This window comes from Mytilus trossulus, chromosome 7 (genome assembly GCF_036588685.1).
Source record: "Mytilus trossulus isolate FHL-02 chromosome 7, PNRI_Mtr1.1.1.hap1, whole genome shotgun sequence".
Taxonomy (NCBI): domain Eukaryota; kingdom Metazoa; phylum Mollusca; class Bivalvia; order Mytilida; family Mytilidae; genus Mytilus; species Mytilus trossulus.
Genome location: NC_086379.1, coordinates 83,034,022 through 83,057,577, shown reverse-complemented (window position 1 = coordinate 83,057,577; position 23,556 = coordinate 83,034,022). Strand labels below are relative to the sequence as shown.

Here is a 23,556-nt window from a genome sequence, read left to right as displayed (position 1 = left end):
TTTTGACACGTTGAACACGGAATAGCAACGGATAATTTAAATTAATTTAGTACAGTACACAAAAACAGCCTTATACAATTACGAAAAAGGAAAATCACAAAAATACCGAACTACTCCGAGGAAAATTAAAAACGTAAAGACCATTATTAAAGACAAAATCAAAGCTTAAACACATCAAACAAATAGAAAACAACTTTCATATTCCTGCATTGGTACAGGTTAGAAAATTAAATATCAAACATCTATAGACCATATATTTGTTAAATATATATGTACAGTTTTTCTCTATCTCAAATAAAAATGTTTATGTACTGTACGTCATATAATATTATATTGTTTCATCTATTTTACTGTCAATAAAGATCTGATGGCATGTAGCATAAAAAAAAGTTCATGTATTGTCATACCGAAAATTAAAACAAAAACGAGTATTTTCTTAATCTTAAAACATTTGAAAAAAAAATCAAATGTTAATCAAATTAATTCTTTGCATTTCATTTCATCAAATCAAATAAGGAATTTTAAAGTAGCGCAGCTGATATTCTTGAAATGGAAAAAGTACACACCTAACATTTTTCTTGCACACAAAAGGACAAAGTTGTGTGCCGCATGGGAAGTCGTGCCATTTACCATCGGCTGTTATGAGCATAGCACAATTTTCATTTACATTTCCTGGCTCGCCAGATGCCCAGTGGAAATATTTAGTCGGAGCATAATCAACTGTATTGATCCAATGTTTCAAGTCTCCATCAGTAATACCAAGCCAAAAGTTTGACGCGCCTGGAGAATAAACATTCTAAATTCATTTTAAAGAGTTCAACTTATACAAATACCTTACTGTCTTCTCTTAAAAAAATACTCTTTGCCGCATAATTCTTTGTCTGAACAATGACTTCAATACTTTTTTTCTTTCGAGCACTGTATAAAGGATTTTCTGTTTAAATCTGTGTCTTTTGGTTTTTTTTCTTTTAAGTTGCATCTATGTTATCTGTTATCCTTTATGTTGTTTGGTTTTGGTTGTACATACATTTTTAACCATGTGTATTTAACCGTTTGACTGTAACTATCTATACTTAGCATTTTATCTGTGTCTATAATATATGTTTTCTTAACAAAAATATCTGTACTGTACTCACATCGAACAGCAATAAAGGACCCGAACATAACTAGTGTAGTGTAGTAAATTCCCTTGCTAGTATTGTATTTTTTTTTTTTAATTCTAGATCATTTGTATGTTTTAGAGTATAGTTTGACATCCATTTTAACTAGTACACTTTTCTAATTAGTGACCAGCTGAGTTGCTCTTTGGTCGGGTAACCCGGTTGTTGTCTTTATGATAAATTTCCAATTTTCATTCTCAATTGTATCATTTATATTTTTTTTCTTTTGGCTGTGATTGTAATGAAAAATATTTTTGCTTTGATTATTTACTATTTATTGAGCAATCACTTTTTTCAAATATTCACCTTTGAACTGTGACTGTAACCAGTTATTTTCGTCTATATCATTAACGTTAACCAAAGACGAGCCTTCTTTCTTGCAAAATCTCTAAGGATAAGATAACAGATAAGTTTTATGCAACTGCACAACAACAGTGAGACTTAACGTATATAACATAAGGAGTCCTAATAACGTGGATTGAATCAATTATATGTAATCGTAAATTGAATAATTCAAAATCCTATGTGCACGTCTACAAATTATGTATAAAAATAAACTATTCAATTAAAATATTAAGGATCCAAGGTTTAAGAAATGTAACTATGTATGCGCACGTCTTTGAACAGGAGTAGTTAAGGGTTAGAGGGATATTCCTTAATTTGAAACGAATAACTAATATCAAAAAAATATACATACTATTCGCATTATCAAGCCCTATATATATATATAGATGTGACTAAAGAAATGTACATTGTTTTATATATATGTTTTATTATGACAAAAACATTAAATTTAGTTTTCCTTCCTTTGTGTACACACAATGCTTGAAATATATAAAAACAAACGGAAAGAAATGTGAATTTGTTTTTAAATATTCATAAAACTAATAAGTTTAAAGGCATCAATATACATATAAATGAAACATACATAACCCTGATAATCAATGTAATTTTAAAATCAAATGACTAAATAAGACCATGTTTATACTTGTTTCGGCTCATGAATGAAAATCATTCAAAATGTAAAAACAAAAAGTCACAAAAAAACTGGACTCCGAGGAAAATTAAAAAACGGAGAGTCCCTAATCTAAAGGCAAAAACATTAAAAAAAAAATAGACGTTAAGATTCATGAAGAGCATACCTCTGATTCAAACCATGTTTTCTTGTCTTGAACTAAATGATAACAATGATCCCGGAAAGGCTTCCAACCATTTTTACATCCACCATTCCAAACAGTAAATTTCGCTATATATAAATAGTAAACAAGACGTAGTTTTGTATTCAATTTGATCTTACTTTTAGCTATGTAATGTTGTACCTTTATTTATTTTCAAAGATGACCTATGCACATGTCATTATTATTTATGTAAAAAACGAACATGTATTGACTATATAAATATACATGATAAACCTTATTGATCATATGATATATTCTGAACGACTGAGATGTATGAACCAGGACGACCTTGAAGTTTGTTAAGCTTGACGATGACTAGAATGAACGTTTTGATAGTCAAAGTGAATTATAAAGTTAACTTGTTTAGATTGTACCTCATTTGTATCAAATAAAATATACATTGATTTATAGTTTGTATTAATGCAACCTGTATGGCCGTTTTTTTTTATATAACCTGGTTTCATGATGATTAATAAGATTGTGATAACGATCTTTAAAAAATATGATACCTTTTTAGCTCACCTGGCCCGAAGGGCCAAGTGAGCTTATGCCATCACTTGGCGTCCGTCGTCGTCCGTCGTCCGTCGTCTGTCGTCTGTCGTCGTCGTCTGTTGTCGTAAACTATTTCAAGAATCTTCTCCTCTGAAACTACTGGGACAAATACTTCCAAACTTCAACTGAATGTTCCTTAGGGTATCTAGTTTATAAATTGTATCCGAGGTTTTGATTTATCAACAAACATGGTCGCCATTGCTAAAAATAGAACATAGGGGTCAAATGCAGTTTTTGGCTTATAACTCAAAAACCAAAGCATTTAGAGCAAATCTGACATGGGGTAATATTGTTTATCAGGTCAAGATCTATCTGCCCTGAAATTTTCAGATGAATCAGACAACCCGTTGTTGGGTTGCTGCCCCTGAATTGATAATCTTAAGGAAATTTTGCTGTTTTTGGTTATTATCTTGAATATTATTATAGATAGAGATAAACTGTAAAGTGAGCAGTAATGTTCAGCAAAGTAAGATCTACAAATAAGTCTATCTGACCAAAGTTGTCAATTGACCCCTTAAGGAGTTATTGCCCTTTAAAGACTTTTTCACAATTTGTTCATCTTGTTGACTTACTTTAAAAAATCTTCTCCCTTGAAACTGCTGTATCAATTTCAGCCAAACTTAGGCTAAATGAGTTTCATAGTATCTAGTATAAATTTTATATTTTATTTCCTTGTATGTCAAGAAACATAGCTTCTATGGCTAAAATAGAACATAGGAGAAAATGATTTTTTTTTTTGCTTTTGAAGAAAATAGGTTGATCCAAAAACATTTAAATAAATTGAAAAGCCAAAATAATCATTGATGAGAGATTTAACCAAAAGAATTAAGGTGAGCGATTCAGACTCTTAAGAGCCTCTTGTTTGTTTAACTCTTGTACTTTTCAATCAAATAAACATTAAGAGTTATTCTAAAACATATAAGTTGACTTACTTGACGAAGTTCATTTTTTGGAAAATACACAGATATGTAGAATTGAATTGATAACGAAGGATTGCTGATGTTTAAAATATCTAATTTCTAATTCAATATAAAACCCCTCGTATAAAAAGTTTACTTTTATATAAAATTGCAAAAGAACCTGAGTAGTACTCACATTTAAGTCCAGTTTTCAAAGAGTCGACAGATTTTGTGAAAGCCAGGATGTGATTTTGTAGTTCTGCAATGTTTTTACGTTCTTGGTTTGTGTAACACGAATCAAGAGCATCCGCTGCCATTACAAACACCAACAAAATAAACAGCTTCATTCTTACAAAAACAAATACGATCATTATATACACATGTAAAATAAGTATTGCAACACCAACTTGAAATTGAAATTAAAAACACACTCTTTATTTTTTTGTGATATAATTTTTAAAATAGAACTTGTTAAACATTATTTAAATATCACCCGAGTTTAATCAATAAATATCGACTCGATAAGTCCTTATCTGCAAATGCAGCTACCGTACCCGTAAACAGCAAAACGGTTATCCGTTTGAATGAAGGCTGCGCACAAAGTTCTATTTCTTTGGCGTAAAAGATCAATCATGATGTCAACAATCATATTAAGATTAATTTTGAAATGTCCGACATTGTAAAGTTCCACTAGAGTAAAAGTTGTAAAATGCATTTTTTTGTACACAAAACACTTCATTTTGTTATTAAATTTTTGGTTAGATAATTATTTTGCATCAAACATTTTTTGTTCGCTTTAAGGCTAATGTTATCAAAAACTATGTTTCAATATTATTTTACAAATATTTAATCATCTAAAATAAGAGGCTGATTTTTCAAGTTTTAAAAAATCAATGCAATATTTTTTTTTGATGTGTATATTTAGTCATTGACTGCTGTCTGTCATATTTGTTTTTCATTTATTGTTTTATATGAATGAGTTTTGCGAATTGTTGAATGTCGTACAGCGACCTACAGTTGCTTACATCCACACCAATTTCAATTTCAATATTCAAAAGAGTGTCAATTTTGAGTTTTCTACACAGCTACCTTTGCATAGGTACTATTTCTGTTAACAAAATGCAGTTCTGGAAATTTACTTTCAATATTTAGTACTATTTCTTTACTTTAAAACTATTGTTATATTTAGGTACTTGTATTTTACAGTACTTGATTTGTACTAAATATTTTGGTACAGAAATAATACAATATTCCATGTTTGAAAATGATATCTTCAAGAGATTTGAGATAAAAAAAAACTTTCAAAATGCTGAAAATGTAACGGTAGTATCCTAAAATCTGTAGTACCTAAATTTCAAGTACAAATAAAGTACTGTAAAGTACAGGTACCTAAGTATTACAATAGTTTTAGAATAACAAAATAGTACTGAATATTAAAAGCAGATTTCTAGTACTACAAATTTTTACTACAGAAATAGTACCAATGCAAAAGCAGCTGTGTACACAGCAATTACATACATTTTCATAATTATGAATTATTATTTAAACTTACCTTATCACTTAAAGATGTTTGTATGATCTGTGAAAGGTACGAGTGATTACATATAATACAGTTTATTTGCACATGTCGTAGTCATTAAAAAGAAATTTGATTTTACCGTAATATGAGACGACAAAATGTGTTATGTTTTAAAATGTATCTGTTTAAATAAGTAGAACACCTTTTTTTTTAATTTGCAAAAATCAAATGTACAATAAATAGCAATCAAAACAAAATCTCAAAACAGATACTGAATACAAGTTAAATGCTTACCCTCTATATAATTCCGGGCAATTTTCTTATTGAGATTTGTTTGCCTTTATATGGTTGCTTTCGTGTCGCTCAGCAGGGGCGGATGCAGGAATTTTCGAAAGGGGGGTGCTAACCCAGGACAAAGGGGGGTGCAAAACATATGTCCCTATACAAATGCATTGATCGGCAAAAATAAAGGGGGGTGCGCACCCCCGGAACCCCCCCCCTCTGGATCCGCCACTGCTCAGTAATTGGTTTTGTCAATGTTTTGCTTGTCGACTGTTTTTTTATTGCTCATTAAAAACATCTTGCTTGTGCGTCGTATTTGTTCATGTTTGTGTTTTGGTATAGTTGTATTGTTAAGTATTTTCGCGAGTCTTTTCCGATGAATAATTGCTGTTTTTCTTGACATATAAACAAATGCTTATTTTGTTAAGTTTATTGAGTTTAATCAAAGTACGAAATGCAGCTCGATCACTACAATATACACATGCAATTTCGTAGTTTTGATAGACAAGACAGATATAAGTGCGAGTGTCATCGCTATTAATAAACACTAACTGGAATTCTTCAAATTAGTGTAGAAAATAGCAATGGTCCTGATCGTATGTTGTTCGGTGTGAGCTAAGGTTACGTGTTGAAGGTCGTACTTTACATATAATTGTTTACTTTTCAGTCGGAAACCAGGTTGAAATAGAACAAAAGAATCGAAGCTCTTTATTAGAGAAGGCGATAAACGTTTACAGTATTGTTTACTATAGTGACAAATTTTTTAAAGTTAATAGAAACAAACAAAATTGCATTTTTCTTCTCAATTACGAAGTGTTTTATTTTAAAAACACCATTTGCATAAGTTTTCAATTTATCTAGTTCATAGTTAAGCAGAACAATTAGATATCAAGTCGACGACATGGGTATCTTTCAAGTTGGATGACAAAAATGCATAACCTCCGATTTTTTTGAAAAAATTACCACGGACGGAAAACATATCAATCTATTAGTTCGGTAATTTTAGTGTCTGCCCTTCCATTATGTGACTGAAGAAAAAAATCCAAAAAATGGGTAAAAATCGTATCGAAAAGAGAAAATCGAGTGCACCTTTTTATGTTAGGGCGTGTTTGAGTTGATTATTTTGTCTTGATATCGTACAAAGTAAGAATATTTCATACATCGTCTCGCTTCAGATTCTATCATTTTTATATATTAAAGCTACAGGTTGACGTTATAACACAAAAAAATCACAGTTATAAAAGATGAAATATATGGGTCAAGTGAAATACCTATTTAATGAGTCACAAAAACAGAGAAGGTGTGTTCGAATAGCTATTTTTTTTACTGAAAGTACTTGACGACAGTCTTTCAAGTTGGATGATGAAAATGCATATCTTCGAAAAATTCTAATTTTTTGTGTGTGATAACTAGAGTTTAGAGTCTTCATACACTAACAAAATCTAGTCTGCCCTTCCACGAAATATTTAATTAGAATTTTTTTAAATGTTTATGATTTTTCGAAAATTCAACCTGACAACCGATCAGACAAAAGTTTTAAGTTGAATCAATGCAGACAAGATTATTAACTGATGCTCATTATCTAGGTAATACATTTGGTTTTTTTTTAAATACAACTGACATATAAGGATCGTAATGTTGCAATGTGGATAAATATATCGGTTTCCAAGAGCAAAATTGGTAGCGCGTCATCCCTTCAATGGCTGCCGTTTCTACGATTGTGAAAATGAACTGGCGTAATGGGGAGATAATTTTGACGAAGTAGGATCCTGACTGTTTTTACACATTGCAACTTGGGTGGGGAGTTGTCGCATTGGCACTCATACCACGTATTAAACAAAATAAACATGTACAATACTCACTAAAGAGGTTTCAAACTTGGGGCATGGAGATGAACATTCGGCCGGGTAAAACTTGGTTGTTTTGAAAAGTTTGTGTTTTGTTGTTGGTTTTAAAAGAGAACACCAAGATCAATATATGTCTTCCTCTTCCATTATGTATATTTCCAACAGTAGTGTTAGGAAAATATCAGTATGTGTTTTCAAATTACTGATTGACCTCAGTGTGTAACTCATAGTCCCTTGCACTTATTTTGAAATTGATAAAGAGAAGATATGTATATATTAGAAATATAGTTTGAAGTAGTACGCATTTATTGCGTAGTTGTCAATCTTTTCTATTGTTACGTTTCTTGAAACATTTGGTTCTTATTGTTGAGGTTTCAAATCATTCTGTTAGATAAAGACTTTTACACTGATAACATAATGACAATGTATACACCAAATTCAAGGTATATGTAATATATGTAAGCGTGTGTATAATCTCGTGTTCCTAATCAGAAAAGGACTAGAAGGATCTTACAAGCTAAAGGTTGGTAATGACCAATGAAACCGTTTCTTCCTTTTGAAGTACGAATATATTTCACAAGTTTACTTTGTCGTCTACTTTTCTGATTAGCAGTGGACCATCTTTTGACCATAGCAGGTCAGGATTTTATATTATTTGAAGTTATTTGTGTACCTGTAAAACTGTTCAATCATTCACACACGAATAGTTGTGGTTTTGTGTAAGATTTTGAAATATTTACATTATTATGTCAATGTACATGTATTATTTTTCACTGTCGTATTATTTCTGTATTCTTGTTATTGTTATAACACTGTTCCAACACAGTCATAAGAAAGAAGACTGAAATCGATGATAAGTACGTTTTATAACAACATCATGAATAGATAAAGGCAACCGTAGTATACCGCTGTTTCAAATTCATAAATCGATTGAGAAAAAAAACAAATCCGGGTCACAAACTAAAACTGAGGGAAACGCATCAAATATAAAAGAAGACATTCGACACACAAAAAACAAAACATTAATATGTAAAACACACAGAAACGGACTATAACATAACAATGGACGTTTTCCTGACTTAGTACTGGATTTTTAATGTTTGCGGTATTAGATTATTGAATACAAGAATTGTCGTCTTATCCATTTTACGGATCATGTCTTCATTCTATCTGGACGAGAAATATTATTTTATTAGCTATGGATTTCTTTCCTAGAAAAAAATGTTAATTGACAAGATTATCAAAGAAATAAGTTTAAGGAACAATTGTTACTACCGGACGGAATTTACTATTGAAGATAAAGTCCTGGTTACTTGATTTAAGATTAAGCTTGTTGGCCTAAAATAATTCGAATAAATTCCTACTTTATGATTTTGTGACAAAAAAGAATCAAGAAAATTCAATAGAGTTATTTAACTTACAACCCACTATTTTTTGTGTTTGCAGGGAGTAGTTATCGGACCTGAATTAACCAATCATAAAAAAAAAAGACATCCTTGTTGCTGCAGAAGATAATTTCATGGTAAAATCTATCGAGTAAATTTAACCTTCATGGAAATAATTAATAATTTCTAAATGTATCATTTAATTATCATCAGTATTTATTTAAAAGGCCAGCGATGGTTGGAATACAAATTATTCAATTATAATAGTAAAAGAGAGCCGAAAGAGGTTCAAACTTTAAAATATTTTACAAACTGACAATATCGTGGCAAAAAAAGACAAAAAAAATAGAAAACTAAATACTAAGCAATACTAAGCAACACGAACCCTACCAATAATCGGGGTGAAATAAGGTGTTCATCATTTAGTCCCCATTCAGTTGCTCATGAAGGTACAAACTAATTGATAAGTCTTACAAGTTAAGTCGCATTCCGGGATATGTGACACTCGCCACTGTGGATGTCTTTCTTGCTATCCAAGATTTTACTGTATGAATATAATTCTATTATTTTTCAGAGGATGATGTTCAGCTATATTGTTCTGATTCTTCTTTTATCTGAAGGTAAGACACACTAATTATATCCATCAAATCCTCTTTAATATTTATATGATTGTTGCTTAAAAGTAATTATCCCTACCCTTTAAGTTAGGCGGTAAGTTATCATGGCAAACGGTCCCTTTCGCTTAAAAGTCAAGTTTTTGAAACAAAAACCATATTCTTAAAAAATAATTTTCGTGTGCAGACGTTGGGTAAGTGGAAATTATTCTGTAAACATGTGTTTTTTGTTTGCTGAGACATATAAGAGTTCGTGTCTGGTGTTTTCATTTAAATCAAAAGATTAGTACCTTTTATGAGATTTCTACGCACCACAATAATAACATTGAAAAGAATACTTTTAATATAGAGCAAATAAAAGAATCTCACTTATTTTGAAATCAATATTGGTGGTGCGCTTGTTCTGAACGCTCACTAGAATCCATTTCTTTAATAGAATAAGAGTAAACAAAAGATATACATTAGCTTTTAATCAGGTACCTAAGACGTGGCGTTTCGTTTACACATTGCCCAACAGAGACGCAATACTTATTGAAATCCAAAATTAAATACTCGAAAAGCAATGAGACAATTAACCAAAATGTGTTAAATCCTACTATTATCCTGGTAATTTTGATAACTACTTTAGCATTATCACAAATAACAATTTTGCATTTTACAAAAACAAAGAGGAGGGTAAAAGTTTGCTTAGCTGTTCTAACAACAGAACTTTACAAACTTTTTAGTAATTGTTTAATTTTTATAGTGATTAAGATTGAAAAATAATATGATGACTTCTGTAACTAACTTTGACTATTTTACATTTGATGTCTGTTTGTTTTGTTCATACATTCTTGTCAATTAATGAGATTGTATGCGACTGTTATACAATTTAGAAGTCAGGCAATCTACAAAACCAGGTTTAATCAACCATGTTCTACATTACGAAGTCAGGGTTATGAATGTAGTTTTCCACTCGATTGATGTGTTTGAGCTTTTGATATTGCCATTTGATATTAAAGGTGCTTTTTATTTTCCTCGGAGTTGTTGTTTGTCATTTAGCTTCTCTTTCATGGCTATTATAATACAGATTACAGCTTTCTGATATCTAATGGCTAGATATCCATATATGGACATGTGTTTTTGGTACTTTATATTTCATAGATTTACTCTACAATTTGCTGTTATTAATCACATAAATACTTTTTCAGCCGCTGCAAGTTATAAAAGGGTTTGTTATTTTACAAACTGGGCCCAATACCGTAGTAGAATCGGAAAGTACAAGGCCAATAATGTAGATCCGTTTCTATGCACGCATGTGATTTATGCCTTTGCCAAGTTGGAATCAAATTACATCAAACCATATGAATGGAATGATATCAGTGTATGGGGTAAGTTTATAAGGTAGAGTCAATAGTGCATATGGCAAAATTCATTCGTATATGGGGTAATTCCATCAGTTAACGAATTAAGTACTTGATTACGAACATGTGTTCTCAGAACATTTATATATATATAACTTATTGCATTGCATATATTTATATATATTGGATAAAAAAAGTTTTGTTTGGTAAAACGTTTGGTATGTCCATTACTTCTTTTATAGAATTAGATGTTGTCGGGTTTTTTCTATATTAAAAGAACGTGTTTTTCTATGTTGTGATGTTATGCTATTGTTTCAGAAGCAGAAAAAGGGAGAAGGTTTGGATCCATTAAAACGTTTAATCCCGCTGCAAATGTTTGCACCTGTCCTAAGTCAGGAATCTGATTACAGTAGTTGTCGTTTGTTTATGTAATATATACGTGTTTCTCGTTTCTCGTTTTGTTTATATAGATTAGACCGTTGGTTTTCCCGTTTGAATGGTTTTACACTAGTAATTTTGGGGCTCTTTATAGCTTGTTGTTCGGTGTGAGCCAAGGCTCCGTGTTGAAGGCCGTACTTTAACCTATAATGGTTTACTTCTTAAATTGTTACTTGGATGGAGAGTTGTCTCATTGGCACTCACACCACATCTTCCTATATCTATTGTTTATCAAAACCAGTCGTTATCTTACAGTCAATCAAACAATTAACCTTTTCTTATTCATTTGTTTTTAAAAGTTTGTCTTGAAAACTTTTAGAACACACACTAAGTTGAAAACGGTGATTATTCATACATATCCATTTCAGGACAAGGTCAGTTTGATATGATGCATGATGTAAGAAGTAAAAATCCTGACTTAAAACTACTGTTAGCTGTTGGAGGGTGGAATCATGGGACTAAACCATTTACAAGAATCGTGGCTAACCAATCAAACATGGATGCATTTGCTACAAATTCAATCAAATTCCTTAGACAGAACGGTTTTGATGGTCTTGACTTAGATTGGGAATATCCTGCCAATAGAGGAAGCCCTCCTGAGGACAAAAAGAGATTCACTTCCCTTGTTAAGGTACAAATAATAAATAAAGCACAAAGAAAATGCATCTTCTGTTCAATATTTACAAGTAGAAAAGTTCAATTTGAAGAATGAAAAAAAGGATTCATTGGGTTTTTTTTTTTAATTTAACTAAACATGTTTCTTTATTTCAAAATAAATTGATAGTAGACTTTCAAATAAGTAAATGTGAGTAGCTTAATCTTGTACCAATCTCTATTAATGAAAGAAAATATTTTTTGACAGACATTACGAACAAAATATGACAATGAAGATTTGAGAACTGGTAGTTCTCGTCTGTTGCTAACAGCAGCTGTGGCAGCCAGTAAACCAGAAATAGAGAGTGCGTACGAAATCAGCAAAATAGCAGAGTAAAGTTTTAATTTGTTTTAATTATTTATGATGAAGATTCATGTCTTTTACTGTTGAATTAAATTTTTTATATAATTTTTTTCAATTTTAAGACAATATTATCTATTATATATTATTGGTAAATTATATTTTATGGATATACCTGAAGTAATGGTTTTATTTATAGACTGAAGACGTTTTTAGTTAACACATATTTTGTTTGCAAAATATCGGGAAAAGGGTAACAGAAGGTTTTCTTCGAAGATCAATATAAATCAACAGAATTTCAAAGTTTGCAAATATTTAAGAAATTTCTTTTGTGTCATAATGGATTTTATTGTTATCTTTTTCAACATACAGATCACAAATGTGTATCTCCTGAATAAAATTAAATTTCACACGTAACAATTGCCCTATCAATTTTTTTCTTCTTCAGGAATTTGGACTTTATAAATCTAATGGCGTTTGATATGAATAGTGATTTTTATAATGGTACACAATGTAATACTCCACTTTACAAATCACTAACTCCATACGAGGCTAATAATGTTGTAAGTAATAATAAATAGTACAAAGTAATAATAAATAGTTCAAAGTAATAATAAATAGTACAAAGTAATAATAAATAGTACAAAGTACAAAGTAATAATAAATAGTACAAATTAATAATAAATAGTACATAAAGTAATAATAAATAGTACAAAGTAATAATAAATAGTACACAAAGTAATAATAAATAGTACAAAGTAGAATAATGAACTGAAACGAAAATTCAAAACCGAAAATTCCTTATCAAATGGCAAAATCAAAAGCTCACACACATCAAACGAATGGAAAACAACTGTCATACTCCTAATTCCTGTTGCACTTGAGTGTGTTTTCCCTCTAATAGTTGATATGTTTCACTCGGTTTAAGTTTGTAGCCCGGATTTATTTCCTCTCAATCGATTTGTGATTTTTGAACAGCGGTATACCACTGTTGCCTTTATTTATACTCCTGACTTGATACAAACATGTACAAAACAGTGTTTACCTAATTAATCAATAATGTTTTAGAAGTTAAAGAAATACAACTCTGACTCTCAACCATGATAATAGTTATGTCATGTTTATTGGTAAACCGGATAACAAAGCGGATATTATAATCGAATTTATATGATAATTGTGTCTATGGAGGTCGAAAATATATATACGATGCAAGTTTACTTCTTGGACCTTTTATTAAACGTATTATTAAAAGTTATCCGTTTGACACTATAGTTAAATAATTGAATATCGGCTTTTTGGCCCTTACATTAATATTATTATCAGCAGTTCAACATTACAAAATATATTGCAATACAGTTTAGAAAGCGCAAGTTCATGCTTTTCTCAAATACTATTTGATATTTAGTCTAAAAAGCATGATGCATTTTTTAACTGCCAATTGTTTGTTTGCTTCTCTCAAACCAGAAGCCTGGAGTGGAAGACATGGTTTGCTGTCTGTCATATTGTTTATATTGTATTGTTTATTCATAAATCAGATTTTTGGTTTACTTAATATACGGCATGTGTTTTACTATTGTTTGTAGTGTTTTCATTGCTCCATTTATTTAAAACTCTATACCTGATTTTACAACGTATTAAGGATGACACTGGTTTTTTTAAGGATTTTGCTGTTAAAATGTGGTTGAATGGCGGCACTCCAAAAGAGAAACTTATAATGGGTATGGCATCATATGGAAGGTCTTTCATATTGAATAATACATCTGAGACAGGATTGGGTGCTCCTACTTCCGGTCAGGGTACTGCGGGTTCAACCACTAAAGAAAAGGGGTTCTTGTCATACTATGAGGTAAGTTTGATATGATAAAGAGATAAAAGATATAATTTTTTTGTCATTGTCATTGTCATGTATTTTATCTCGGGTTTCATGTAAATTATTCTTAATTTATGGTGGTTTATCACCAGCCCAGTAGTCAGCACCTCTGTGTTGACATGAATTATCCTCGATATGGTTATAATTCTAAATTAACAGTTAATAACACTTGACATTTTGAACTACTAAGACTTTTTAACCTCAGTGATATATAACCTAAAATGTATTTTGCAAAATGTTTAGGAATTTTTTGTCCGAAATGCTCTTAAACTTCGTACTTTGTTTGTTGTTTTTTCTTACTTTTTTTAAATGCGAGTCTGGCGCAAATGCAAAATTTCAATCCTGGTTTCTATGGTGAGTTTATTTACATATGAATTCTAACCTTTTTTCTTCCCATATTCCTGTTGAGGTCAATGTAATGAACTGATAACGCTAATCCTTATATCTATAGTCTATATGCCTGTTGTGTCACGGTTTTGCCTATGTATCTTTGTAGTATCTTTACAGTAGGGAGAATTGGTTTGTATGGTCTAATGTGCGATTGATTCTTAATGTATTACTTACAACATAAAGGATCAATGCCCTAGGGTGATAAAGTATTCTGTGGATAATTTATTATGACTTCAGATATTGTTTCAATCTAATCAACATTCAAAGGCAATCAATAATTATTTATTATCATTCTTTGACAACTAGATCTGTTATGACATTATGTATCAGAATTGGACAGAGATTTGGCTAGATGAACAGAAAGTACCATTCGCCTATCATGATAACCAGTGGATCTCATTCGAAACTCCGAAAAGTATTGCCATTAAAGTAAGTACTTATGTCAGGAAAAGATAACTTTTATATTCCAACAATAATTATAAACTTTCTATTAAATATTGAAATTGATATAAGATAATAAGGCTCAGAAGGTCTGAAATACATTTTTGAACACTCCCTTTACATTAACGATAATCGTCTCTGAAACTATTTGGCAAATTTGAACCAAACTTGGTCATAGTCATCATTCACATCTGTCAGTGACTTTCATGTGTACAGTATTACAATCAATTAGACAGTTGAATATGTTTTATATACATGTACAAACATTTGTATGATTGCCAATGAGATCAATCTCCATCAGATACCAAATGACGTAGAAATTAGAAAATATAGGTCATCGTACGACCTTCAACGATGCATAAACCCGAAACCGCATAGTATAGCCAGTTATAAAAGGCCCCGAAATGGCAAATGTATTGCAATTCAAATAAGAAAGCTAACGATCTGATAAAACAATCAGCTAAAAACAAATATGATATACACCAACAAACGACAACTTCTGAATTACAGTAGCAGACTGAATGTGGTGAAAAACGTTTACAGGCACCAAAACCTCCCTTAATCTGGAAAAAATATAGATACAAAATACGAAATACACTTAGCACATACGCTGTGTTATCTCAGTTACTTAAATTGAGTTCAAAGCAAATAACAACGCATAAAGTAATTATGTAATCATGTTTTTATTCTTTTGTCGGGTTGGTGTCTCTTTGACACATTCCCCATATCCATGGTTTTTTTTAACTAAGAAGAGGAAAGCAATCAGTGCACATCCAACGTTCAATGGATTTAGTGTAAAGACGTCTTTAATAAATTCAACAAATTAAGACTGTTTTACTTAGAACAGAAACTGACAATTCAATAACTTTAATCAAATTCTGACAGTTATATTCTAGAAGACTTTATCCAGTATAGTCGTTTAACAAGGAGTACTTAAAATTTAAACTTTATAATGGTTTTTTTTTCCCTAACAGACAAAATACATTATGGACAATGGTTTAGGAGGAGGTATGATGTGGGCATTAGATTTAGATGATTTCCACGGTGTGTGTGGCCAAGGCAAAAACCCTTTAATGAAAACAATGAAGGATGTTTTCAGTGGTAAACCAGGACTTGATTTTGTATCGACTGCACTACCTGTAGTTGTTGGGTAATATCATCAGGTAATTAGCTGTATATCTTAAGTTTTACAGCAGTGAAACATCAAAAGTCCACCAATATAGATTGCTTTAGCGTATTTAAAAGCCTTTTTGTAACTCGATCTATAATTTATTTTACATGTTCATCCAAACCACTCTAACTATTTCAAAATAGAACACGTCACTGTTTTTTATATCCTATGGTGTGTATTGTTAATGAAATATGTTCGTTGTTGTTTCGCAGTTTGCATGTTGTGTCGACTATTATGGTATTTGTGTGTGCGTTTCTCTGTTATAAATGTTTTTACTGTTTTTTTCTCAATCGATTTATGACTTTTGAACACCTGTATACTACTGTTGCCTTTATTTGACAATGTGTTATTCAAACGTTAATCACTCTTTCTCTTCATTTAAAAATGTTCCTGCATCTTTTAAGCATAGTATCTTTTTATAATTTAAACATTACTATATTGAACATACCATTAAGTGTTATACAAAAATATAAACCTGTTATAGTAATTATATTTGACTTTTTTTTTCTTTATTGTAGACGTGATATTATTAATACGAGGGAGATACATATCGTGAATGTGACACATTGTATATATTAAATACTATAAATCAATAAATCAAAGAAGGATCTTAGTTTGTAATTGATAAATTGATAAATAAGATTTTGGTGACTGCAATACAAAGCCAGAATGCACGTAGCAAAGACAAAATACATTACCATAGCAAAATAACACTATGATAAAAAGACAATTACTTACTCAAAAGGACAGATTTTAGAAATAAAAGCAACAATATACAAAATTAACGCTAATTATATAATAATGTTGTGTTTAACATTGACTATGGGAAAATAGTAGCCAGGGTGAGAGACAATAGTGCACGACCCGAAGGGGAGTGCACTATTGTCTCAAACCCTGGCTACTATTTTCCATAGTCAATGTTAAACACAACATTAATATTATTATTATACTGACTGTGTACTATTTTGAATAGTGACAATAGTGTATTTCAATGTAAAAAAATGCTTTTTATGTAATCTTATCAACATATATTTGCTCTCTTAAAAAGACTTTGACTTTGTCTTTATACCTGCAAGAAAGATTATCAAAGGGATGAATTCAATAGTATGTTTTGAGGTGAAATGATTGTTTTTTACTCTGTATCTGAATATAAATCATTACTGACATACAATAGAATACTGGTTGGCCTGGTGCTAGAAGTTGTGTTAAACTTGCTATAAGGTTCCAGCGGTTTGCTCATTGTTGAAAGCTTAAACTCATGTTCACTTCAAGATGAAGAAGTACAATTAAAGCATTATGTCCTAGATTTGTCTATTATTGTGTATTATTTTGGATTTTTCTCAAGAAGGTGTACTCCAAACCTCTTCCATATCATTTATTAACCTTCTTCACAGTACTCTATAACTTAAAAAAAAACAAGTTATAGTAACAGTAAATGTCATTTATTACAATTTATCTGTAACAAATGACTATTTTTGTTTCAATAGCAGTGAACATATGTTAACACATATAAAATAAAGTTTTAACAGAAACTAAGTCTCTTAAATGTCCTTATAATTCAAATAATATCTACTACAATGTATTTTCCATCATTGTTCAAATTCAATTATTGTAATAGTTGATATTAACAGTACAATTTGAAATACTCATCAATGGCATCATCTTCATTTGCTTTGGGGCACTAATTTGGTGGTCAGAATTCTCGACTGATTGGCAATAGTCCACCAAAACATCATCAGGTAGTCCCAAAAAGTCAATGATATCTGGATCATATGGTGCAGTTTCAACTAAAATAATTTAAATAAAATCAGCTTTTGAGTGTGAACAAAGTACCGATACTATTAGGTAACAAATTATTCTAGTTGAACATAACAAAGTTGCACAAATAGTTCCTGGCCATATAGCAGTACATCATTTGTACTATCAAAAACAAGTAAAAGCGTACTTTCATTTTTAAAATGTATTGAAGAATGTTGAGACATAAATGTATTTACATGTGTTAAATATGCAATTAATTCACCTGAATGCCATTTTGTTCATGAACTCCATTATATGTAACGGGACATGTAGGACAGTGACTTTAAGGAAGATCTCATTGTTGAAGACTATGTGACAAACCTTTTGTCATTTATTTCATGTTTTGACCCAAAATATATGTTGAATAGTTTATACTATTTCAATAGTACCTGAATACAAAAAGAAAACATACCTTGTCTCTTACTATTTCTAACAGCAGAAACAGTCTCTATTACTGGTAGAGGTATTGGCTGTTCATTCTCATCCGACGTGAAGGTAGAAACAGTCTTTTCCTGGGACAAGCTAACTGTAATAAAAAGAATTAAGTTTGTTTTTACACTATCTTGCATGTAAGGAAAACTATTTATATATTATATAGACTATATGTACAAAAGGACTTAGGAGCCATATATGAACAGTTGTCTTATCAGTATCTTTAAACAGTACAACCCAAGTTTAGTGGCAAATATTAGAATACAATTATCGATGTGATTTTATTGTGCTATAATATTTGAGGGGAGTCAATGCAACAATGTAGTGTGCTATATTTCATGGTACCGACAAGACGATAAATACATGCATTTCTCCTAGGTTATTTTTTCTTTGCATTTCTTTGATTATTTTGTTTAATTTGATAGTTTACATGATTATACTTACTAGTTACACTCCTACTTTCTGTCTGTTGTAATGTTCCATAGGTACATTTACTTAATGCATCAGACATACTCTGTTTCTGTTTATCTGAAATGTATTTATAAAAAAACAATGAAAGCATTTTATATATGAGTTCAGAAAATGATTGACAGACAATAAAATTAATTTATAATCATGCACAATGAAATAAAGAAATGTACAAGTAAAGTCATTAGAATAAAGAATATATTAATATTGTACTCAGTCATTTCACACATAAATAAGACCCAATACCTTTTTGAGATTTTACATAAAAAATTTGGATAAACTCAATTATGATATTAAAAGCAGAAATATTCTTACAATATTGGTGTAATTCAATGTATATTTTTGTTATTATATGTACAAATGATGTACTGCATAAGATATATAGATATTTCCGATGGAACGTGTCTTCTGATTGGCTGACGTTATTTTGTTTTCAGCCCATAGACATAATATAGTCATGTCACCGTGACGTCATCAACCTTTTTACATGGTTTTCTACGGTTTGAAATGAAATTTAGAATTAAATTATAAGAAATGACTGTAATATACCACATTTTTATGTTATTTCTTCATAGATAGAAAAAATATTACAGTCATTCCTTAGATAACTGTATTAAAATTTTAGCAATTGCACAATGAATATTAAATATTTGTGTATAGCATTTACCTGAAGTATCATAACAATAGCTTGATAAAGATGCCTCATTTCTGTGTCCACTGATAGTCTTATGCATGTTGACCGGATACAGTGGTTGGTGTATTCTCTAGATAATTTTGCGGACTTCGACAAATTCTTCATAAACACTTTCATGGTGTTCTGTCCAATTGGTTCATTTCTGAACCACATATCATCTTGTTCACTGAATGAATTCTTTGGATGCAAGAATAATCTATTGCTTGCAATATTGTGTTTCTTTAGATATTTAACAACAGACTTAACAGGACATCTATCTGTGCCAGTAGCATACATCATTCCCCCTGAACTCTCTGGCTCATTTGTAGTACCTTGGTGGTTTTTTGTTAGTTCTGTTGTAAGTTTACGGACATACATCTACCCTTTTTGATCCGAGTCAACTTTAATTTCATCAACCTTCAATTGTGAGAGATTTTCTTGACCCCTTCTGCAGAATATAAGATTGTCTCAAATATAGTTTTATTTAGGAGGCCCTGAGGAGTTGACGTGTTAAAAACTAGTGGGTGTTCATAAAGCATTCTCAAATCCTCTAGTGAGATAGCCTCATGGTGGGTGACAGTTCCTTTTCCCTCTTCTCTCGTTTTCCTGAGTAGGGAAGTAAAGTTGTCGTTTGCTCGGGTAAATTCGGGGTCGGTTATGATGTCAAAAAAACTGTCGTTCTCCTTCAGATATCTATTTATGCTCTGTCGTATGGCTAGAAGAGTATTTTTCTTGTAATATTCTTGACTTTTATTTCGGATGTTGGCATAAAAATCTTGCAATAAATTTGCGATTTCATCTTTTGTGGCTTCCAAAATGTCAATTTCCATACCTCTTTCAACAATCTGTAATCTGTAATCTGTAAACGAATTTCTGCCAATCAAGGCACACCTCCTTATAGAGGAAAGTAGTTCCGTCAATGAAATTCCTCCACCAATATATGTACACAGGTAAATTCACAGTTCACAATAGTCATACACAAGGTTATCTTATTTAACATACATGTTTACGCCACGACAGTGTTAAAAATATTACAAATGCAATTAAAATGGTAAAAACTAATTTTAAAATAAGTTAAAAATAAGTTACAATAGAGACAATAAGTACAATTATATATAAAAAAAAAATTTAACACTGTTAAAAAGAAAAAAATAGGAAAGTTTATAAGTGCAATCCGTAAAAAATTTAATAGACTTTAAAACTACTAAAAGAGGGAGATCCATGTGTACCCCGACATGTATATATTACAGCTAAAATGATTTCACAGTTCTTCATTTTCTGTTTGCTTTTGTATCAGTTTTTGTCAACACATCATAGCGCTTGGAATGAAGTGTATATAACAGTTGGCGACATAGCGGTACCAAGTGATTACCGACTCTATCTTCAACATCCTTGCACATCTTCTTTGTTAGGTAATGATAAGGATTAATGATTAATGTTATTAAATCAATAGGAGTTTGCAGGCTCTCTCTTGCTAAGACCAGACTGCCTTCGTGTAGAATTTTGACGATAAGGGATGACCTTATTTGTGAAGTTGTTTCACACAATAAGATAAAATGTTCAATGGTTTCGTCAGCTTTATTACAGAGTCTACACATCGGATTTGTTGCATAGTTTGAATACTCCGCTTTATTAGATTGTAGTATGTAGGTTCCCGTAACAAATTTAGTGCAGATTGACAGTTTCTTGATCTCCGTTATATTTGCACTTGTTGTTTTAAGTAAAGGATGAATTCTGCCAATGTCATATTCACAATTAAGATATTTTAGAGTTGAGTACCCCTTCATTTTGGTCTTTATGTCACCCTCCCAGTACTTGTGAATCTTTTTGGTTATAAATCTCTTCCATTCAATTTTTGTTTATGGCTTATCAAGATACTGTTCTATCTCTATGATGTCATATTTGCCACATATCTTTTTTAGATCAATAAACCAGCTATTGCTTGAGTAGGTTTTAATTTGAAGTTGTCATTCAGCTATTCTCCATCCTAAGGACGATCTTTCAGATCTGGTTATATTCCCAAATAGTGTAATAATTTTAATATGGATCTCTGCTTCAAGTGGGAGCAAACCTGATAACATATAGACAGCCGGGTCAGCCACATTTAGTTTGAGAGATAAAATCTGTTTAATCCACCTTTTATGTTGCTGTTGTATAAGATCTAAATTTTTGCCTGTTGGTATCAAGACTTCTAGGCCGTAGGTCAAAACTGGCTAGATGTATGTTCTAAATAAGGAGACTACTGTTTCCGGGTCTAATCCATTTTCCCCATGTAATCCAGCACCCATAAGACTGTACATAGATCTTCTGGCCTTTTTTATATTTTCAGTGATGGTTGCATTAGTAGAATCTTTTTGAGATTTTTTTATTCCAATATGAGAGGAGTCTTGGACAATGGGCATATCTATATTTGTAAGTTTCCAAAAACCTTGTTCAACATCTAGCATTTTATTACATGTTTTGATTGGCAAGACTACGCTTTTTTGAGGCTGTAGTAGATATCCCTCTCTTTGGCTGAAATCAACTGCTAAATTTATCATATTTTGGAGTCAAAAGGATTGTTGGATATCAAGGCAATATCGTCAGCACAAGTTGGCGCACAACAATTTATATTTCCAATTTTGGCTCCCAGTCCAGAGTTGCTGAGAATTTGTAGTAGGGGTTGATATAAACTTTTTAGAGGTCAGCACTAATGGCTCAACCCTGCCTTACACCTTGTTCAATATTAAACAATCGATTTGACATTGTATTGCCCCATTTTACACAGGATGTTGCATTTTCATATAAATTGCTGATCAGTAAAATAGATTGCTTTTAGAATCCAATTTGAAAAACACGTCGTATCAGGTTTTTATGAACTACAACATCAAAAGCAGATTTTCCATCCAGTAATGCAACATAGGTTGGTAACTTGAGATCTTTATTTTCTCTTTCAAATTCCTCAATGAACAGTTCACAAAGCAATGGAGTGGATTTTGCCGTAAAACCTTTTTGTAGTGGGTTTTGATGTTCCAAAATCTTATTATTTTCCCTTCCTTTAATTATAATCTCTATTATCTTCGAGTAAGTTGATGTTGAAATCTGACAAAACTTTAACAGCAAAATGTGTGTGTTGACCAGTTTTCTTGGACTTAAAGTTCTCTTTTCTAAATGTTGTAGGGTCGTCTTGACCAAACCGCGACATCTTGTTTGTTTTGTTTTTTTGCAGACGACAGTATAGTCATTAAGCGACTTTAATTAGTGGTTTAAAACATCGTTATTTTAAGCGCACATATGATCAGGCTAATAAGCCCAGCCCACTTGTCTATCAATCCGACTAAGCTCCACCTTCTCTCGTGAAATCAAACAATGATTGACGTTAAAATCAATAGTCTATTGCAACAGCAAGACATACTATTTTCGCATAGTGCAGTTAACGCTATATATTTCTTTTAAAAACTATGCAAAAATAGAGTAATTAAACTATAGAAGGACATTCTTACAGAAAGTATAACAATGCTACATAGAACACCTTACAAATATGGGGACGACCACAGGTGCTACATCGAAAACCTTTCAAATATGGGGATGACCACAGATACTCCACAACGTCAGGAAAATATGTCGGGATTTTTGGTTCTTCTTCAGATATAGTTTCAACTTCATGTCATTGAAAATTACGATATTTTGAATTATAAGTTAGAAATAGTGTGGAGTGTTTGGTTATGTGATTTGCAGTATGTGTTGGCTTGATGGTTAGCGATAAACGACTCTAAATAATTGAATCAACCTGGTGTTTACCTTTGATGTTACACTACTGTTATTTTTCCTATTACCGATTGTAAAATTTTGACTGAGTGTTAATTCAAATTGTGGATGGTGCATGTATGGCAAAAGACGGTTACCCTGTTGAGACACAAGGTATCGCTCTCTTTAAATTTAATGTAATTTCCTCCGTTTTTGGGTTTTATTTTCTATTTTTTTCTCAATAATCTAGTTACGAGATTTGAACGTCAGTAAAAGAGAGGCGAAAGATACCAGAGGGACAGTCAAACTTATAGATCGTAAATAAACTGAAAACGAAATGGATTAAAAAGAAAAAAACACACAGACAGATAATAGAACAACAACGCACAACATACAAAGACCAAACACAAAGCAAC

General features: G+C 31.3%; 3 protein-coding genes across 6 annotated transcripts; 1 reads left to right on the top strand and 2 right to left on the bottom strand.

Annotated features, from left to right (window-relative positions):
- Positions 1-502: 502 nt before the first annotated feature.
- Positions 503-5,377, bottom strand: LOC134726723 (C-type lectin-like). The gene is made up of 5 exons (XM_063591140.1): positions 5,342-5,377; positions 3,986-4,137; positions 2,303-2,406; positions 1,467-1,548; positions 503-780 (listed from the first exon to the last, which is right to left on the bottom strand). The coding sequence occupies exons 2-5, from the start codon at positions 4,134-4,136 to the stop codon at positions 503-505; spliced, it is 615 nt and encodes a 204-aa protein (XP_063447210.1). The 5' UTR covers position 4,137; positions 5,342-5,377.
- Positions 5,378-7,856: 2,479 nt separating this feature from the next.
- On the top strand, positions 7,857-16,657 carry LOC134726014 (acidic mammalian chitinase-like). 4 transcript variants are annotated; one of them, XM_063590370.1, is made up of 10 exons: positions 7,857-7,880; positions 9,397-9,442; positions 10,627-10,806; positions 11,586-11,848; positions 12,080-12,204; positions 12,621-12,735; positions 13,833-14,018; positions 14,739-14,861; positions 15,848-16,036; positions 16,563-16,657. In XM_063590370.1, the coding sequence occupies exons 2-9, from the start codon at positions 9,400-9,402 to the stop codon at positions 16,025-16,027; spliced, it is 1,215 nt and encodes a 404-aa protein (XP_063446440.1). In that variant the 5' UTR covers positions 7,857-7,880; positions 9,397-9,399; the 3' UTR covers positions 16,028-16,036; positions 16,563-16,657. The 4 variants fall into 4 exon arrangements, with proteins under 4 accessions (XP_063446440.1, XP_063446438.1, XP_063446436.1 ...); XM_063590368.1 differs by lacking the exon at positions 7,857-7,880 and adding an exon at positions 7,883-7,960; XM_063590366.1 differs by lacking the exon at positions 7,857-7,880 and adding an exon at positions 7,943-8,074.
- An 852-nt stretch (positions 16,658-17,509) lies between these two features.
- LOC134726722 (uncharacterized) lies at positions 17,510-19,475 on the bottom strand. The gene is made up of 4 exons (XM_063591139.1): positions 19,409-19,475; positions 18,718-18,801; positions 18,254-18,367; positions 17,510-17,831 (listed from the first exon to the last, which is right to left on the bottom strand). Exons 1-4 carry the CDS (start codon positions 19,473-19,475, stop codon positions 17,647-17,649), a joined length of 450 nt encoding a protein of 149 aa, XP_063447209.1. The 3' UTR covers positions 17,510-17,646.
- Between the last annotated feature and the right edge of the window lie 4,081 nt (positions 19,476-23,556).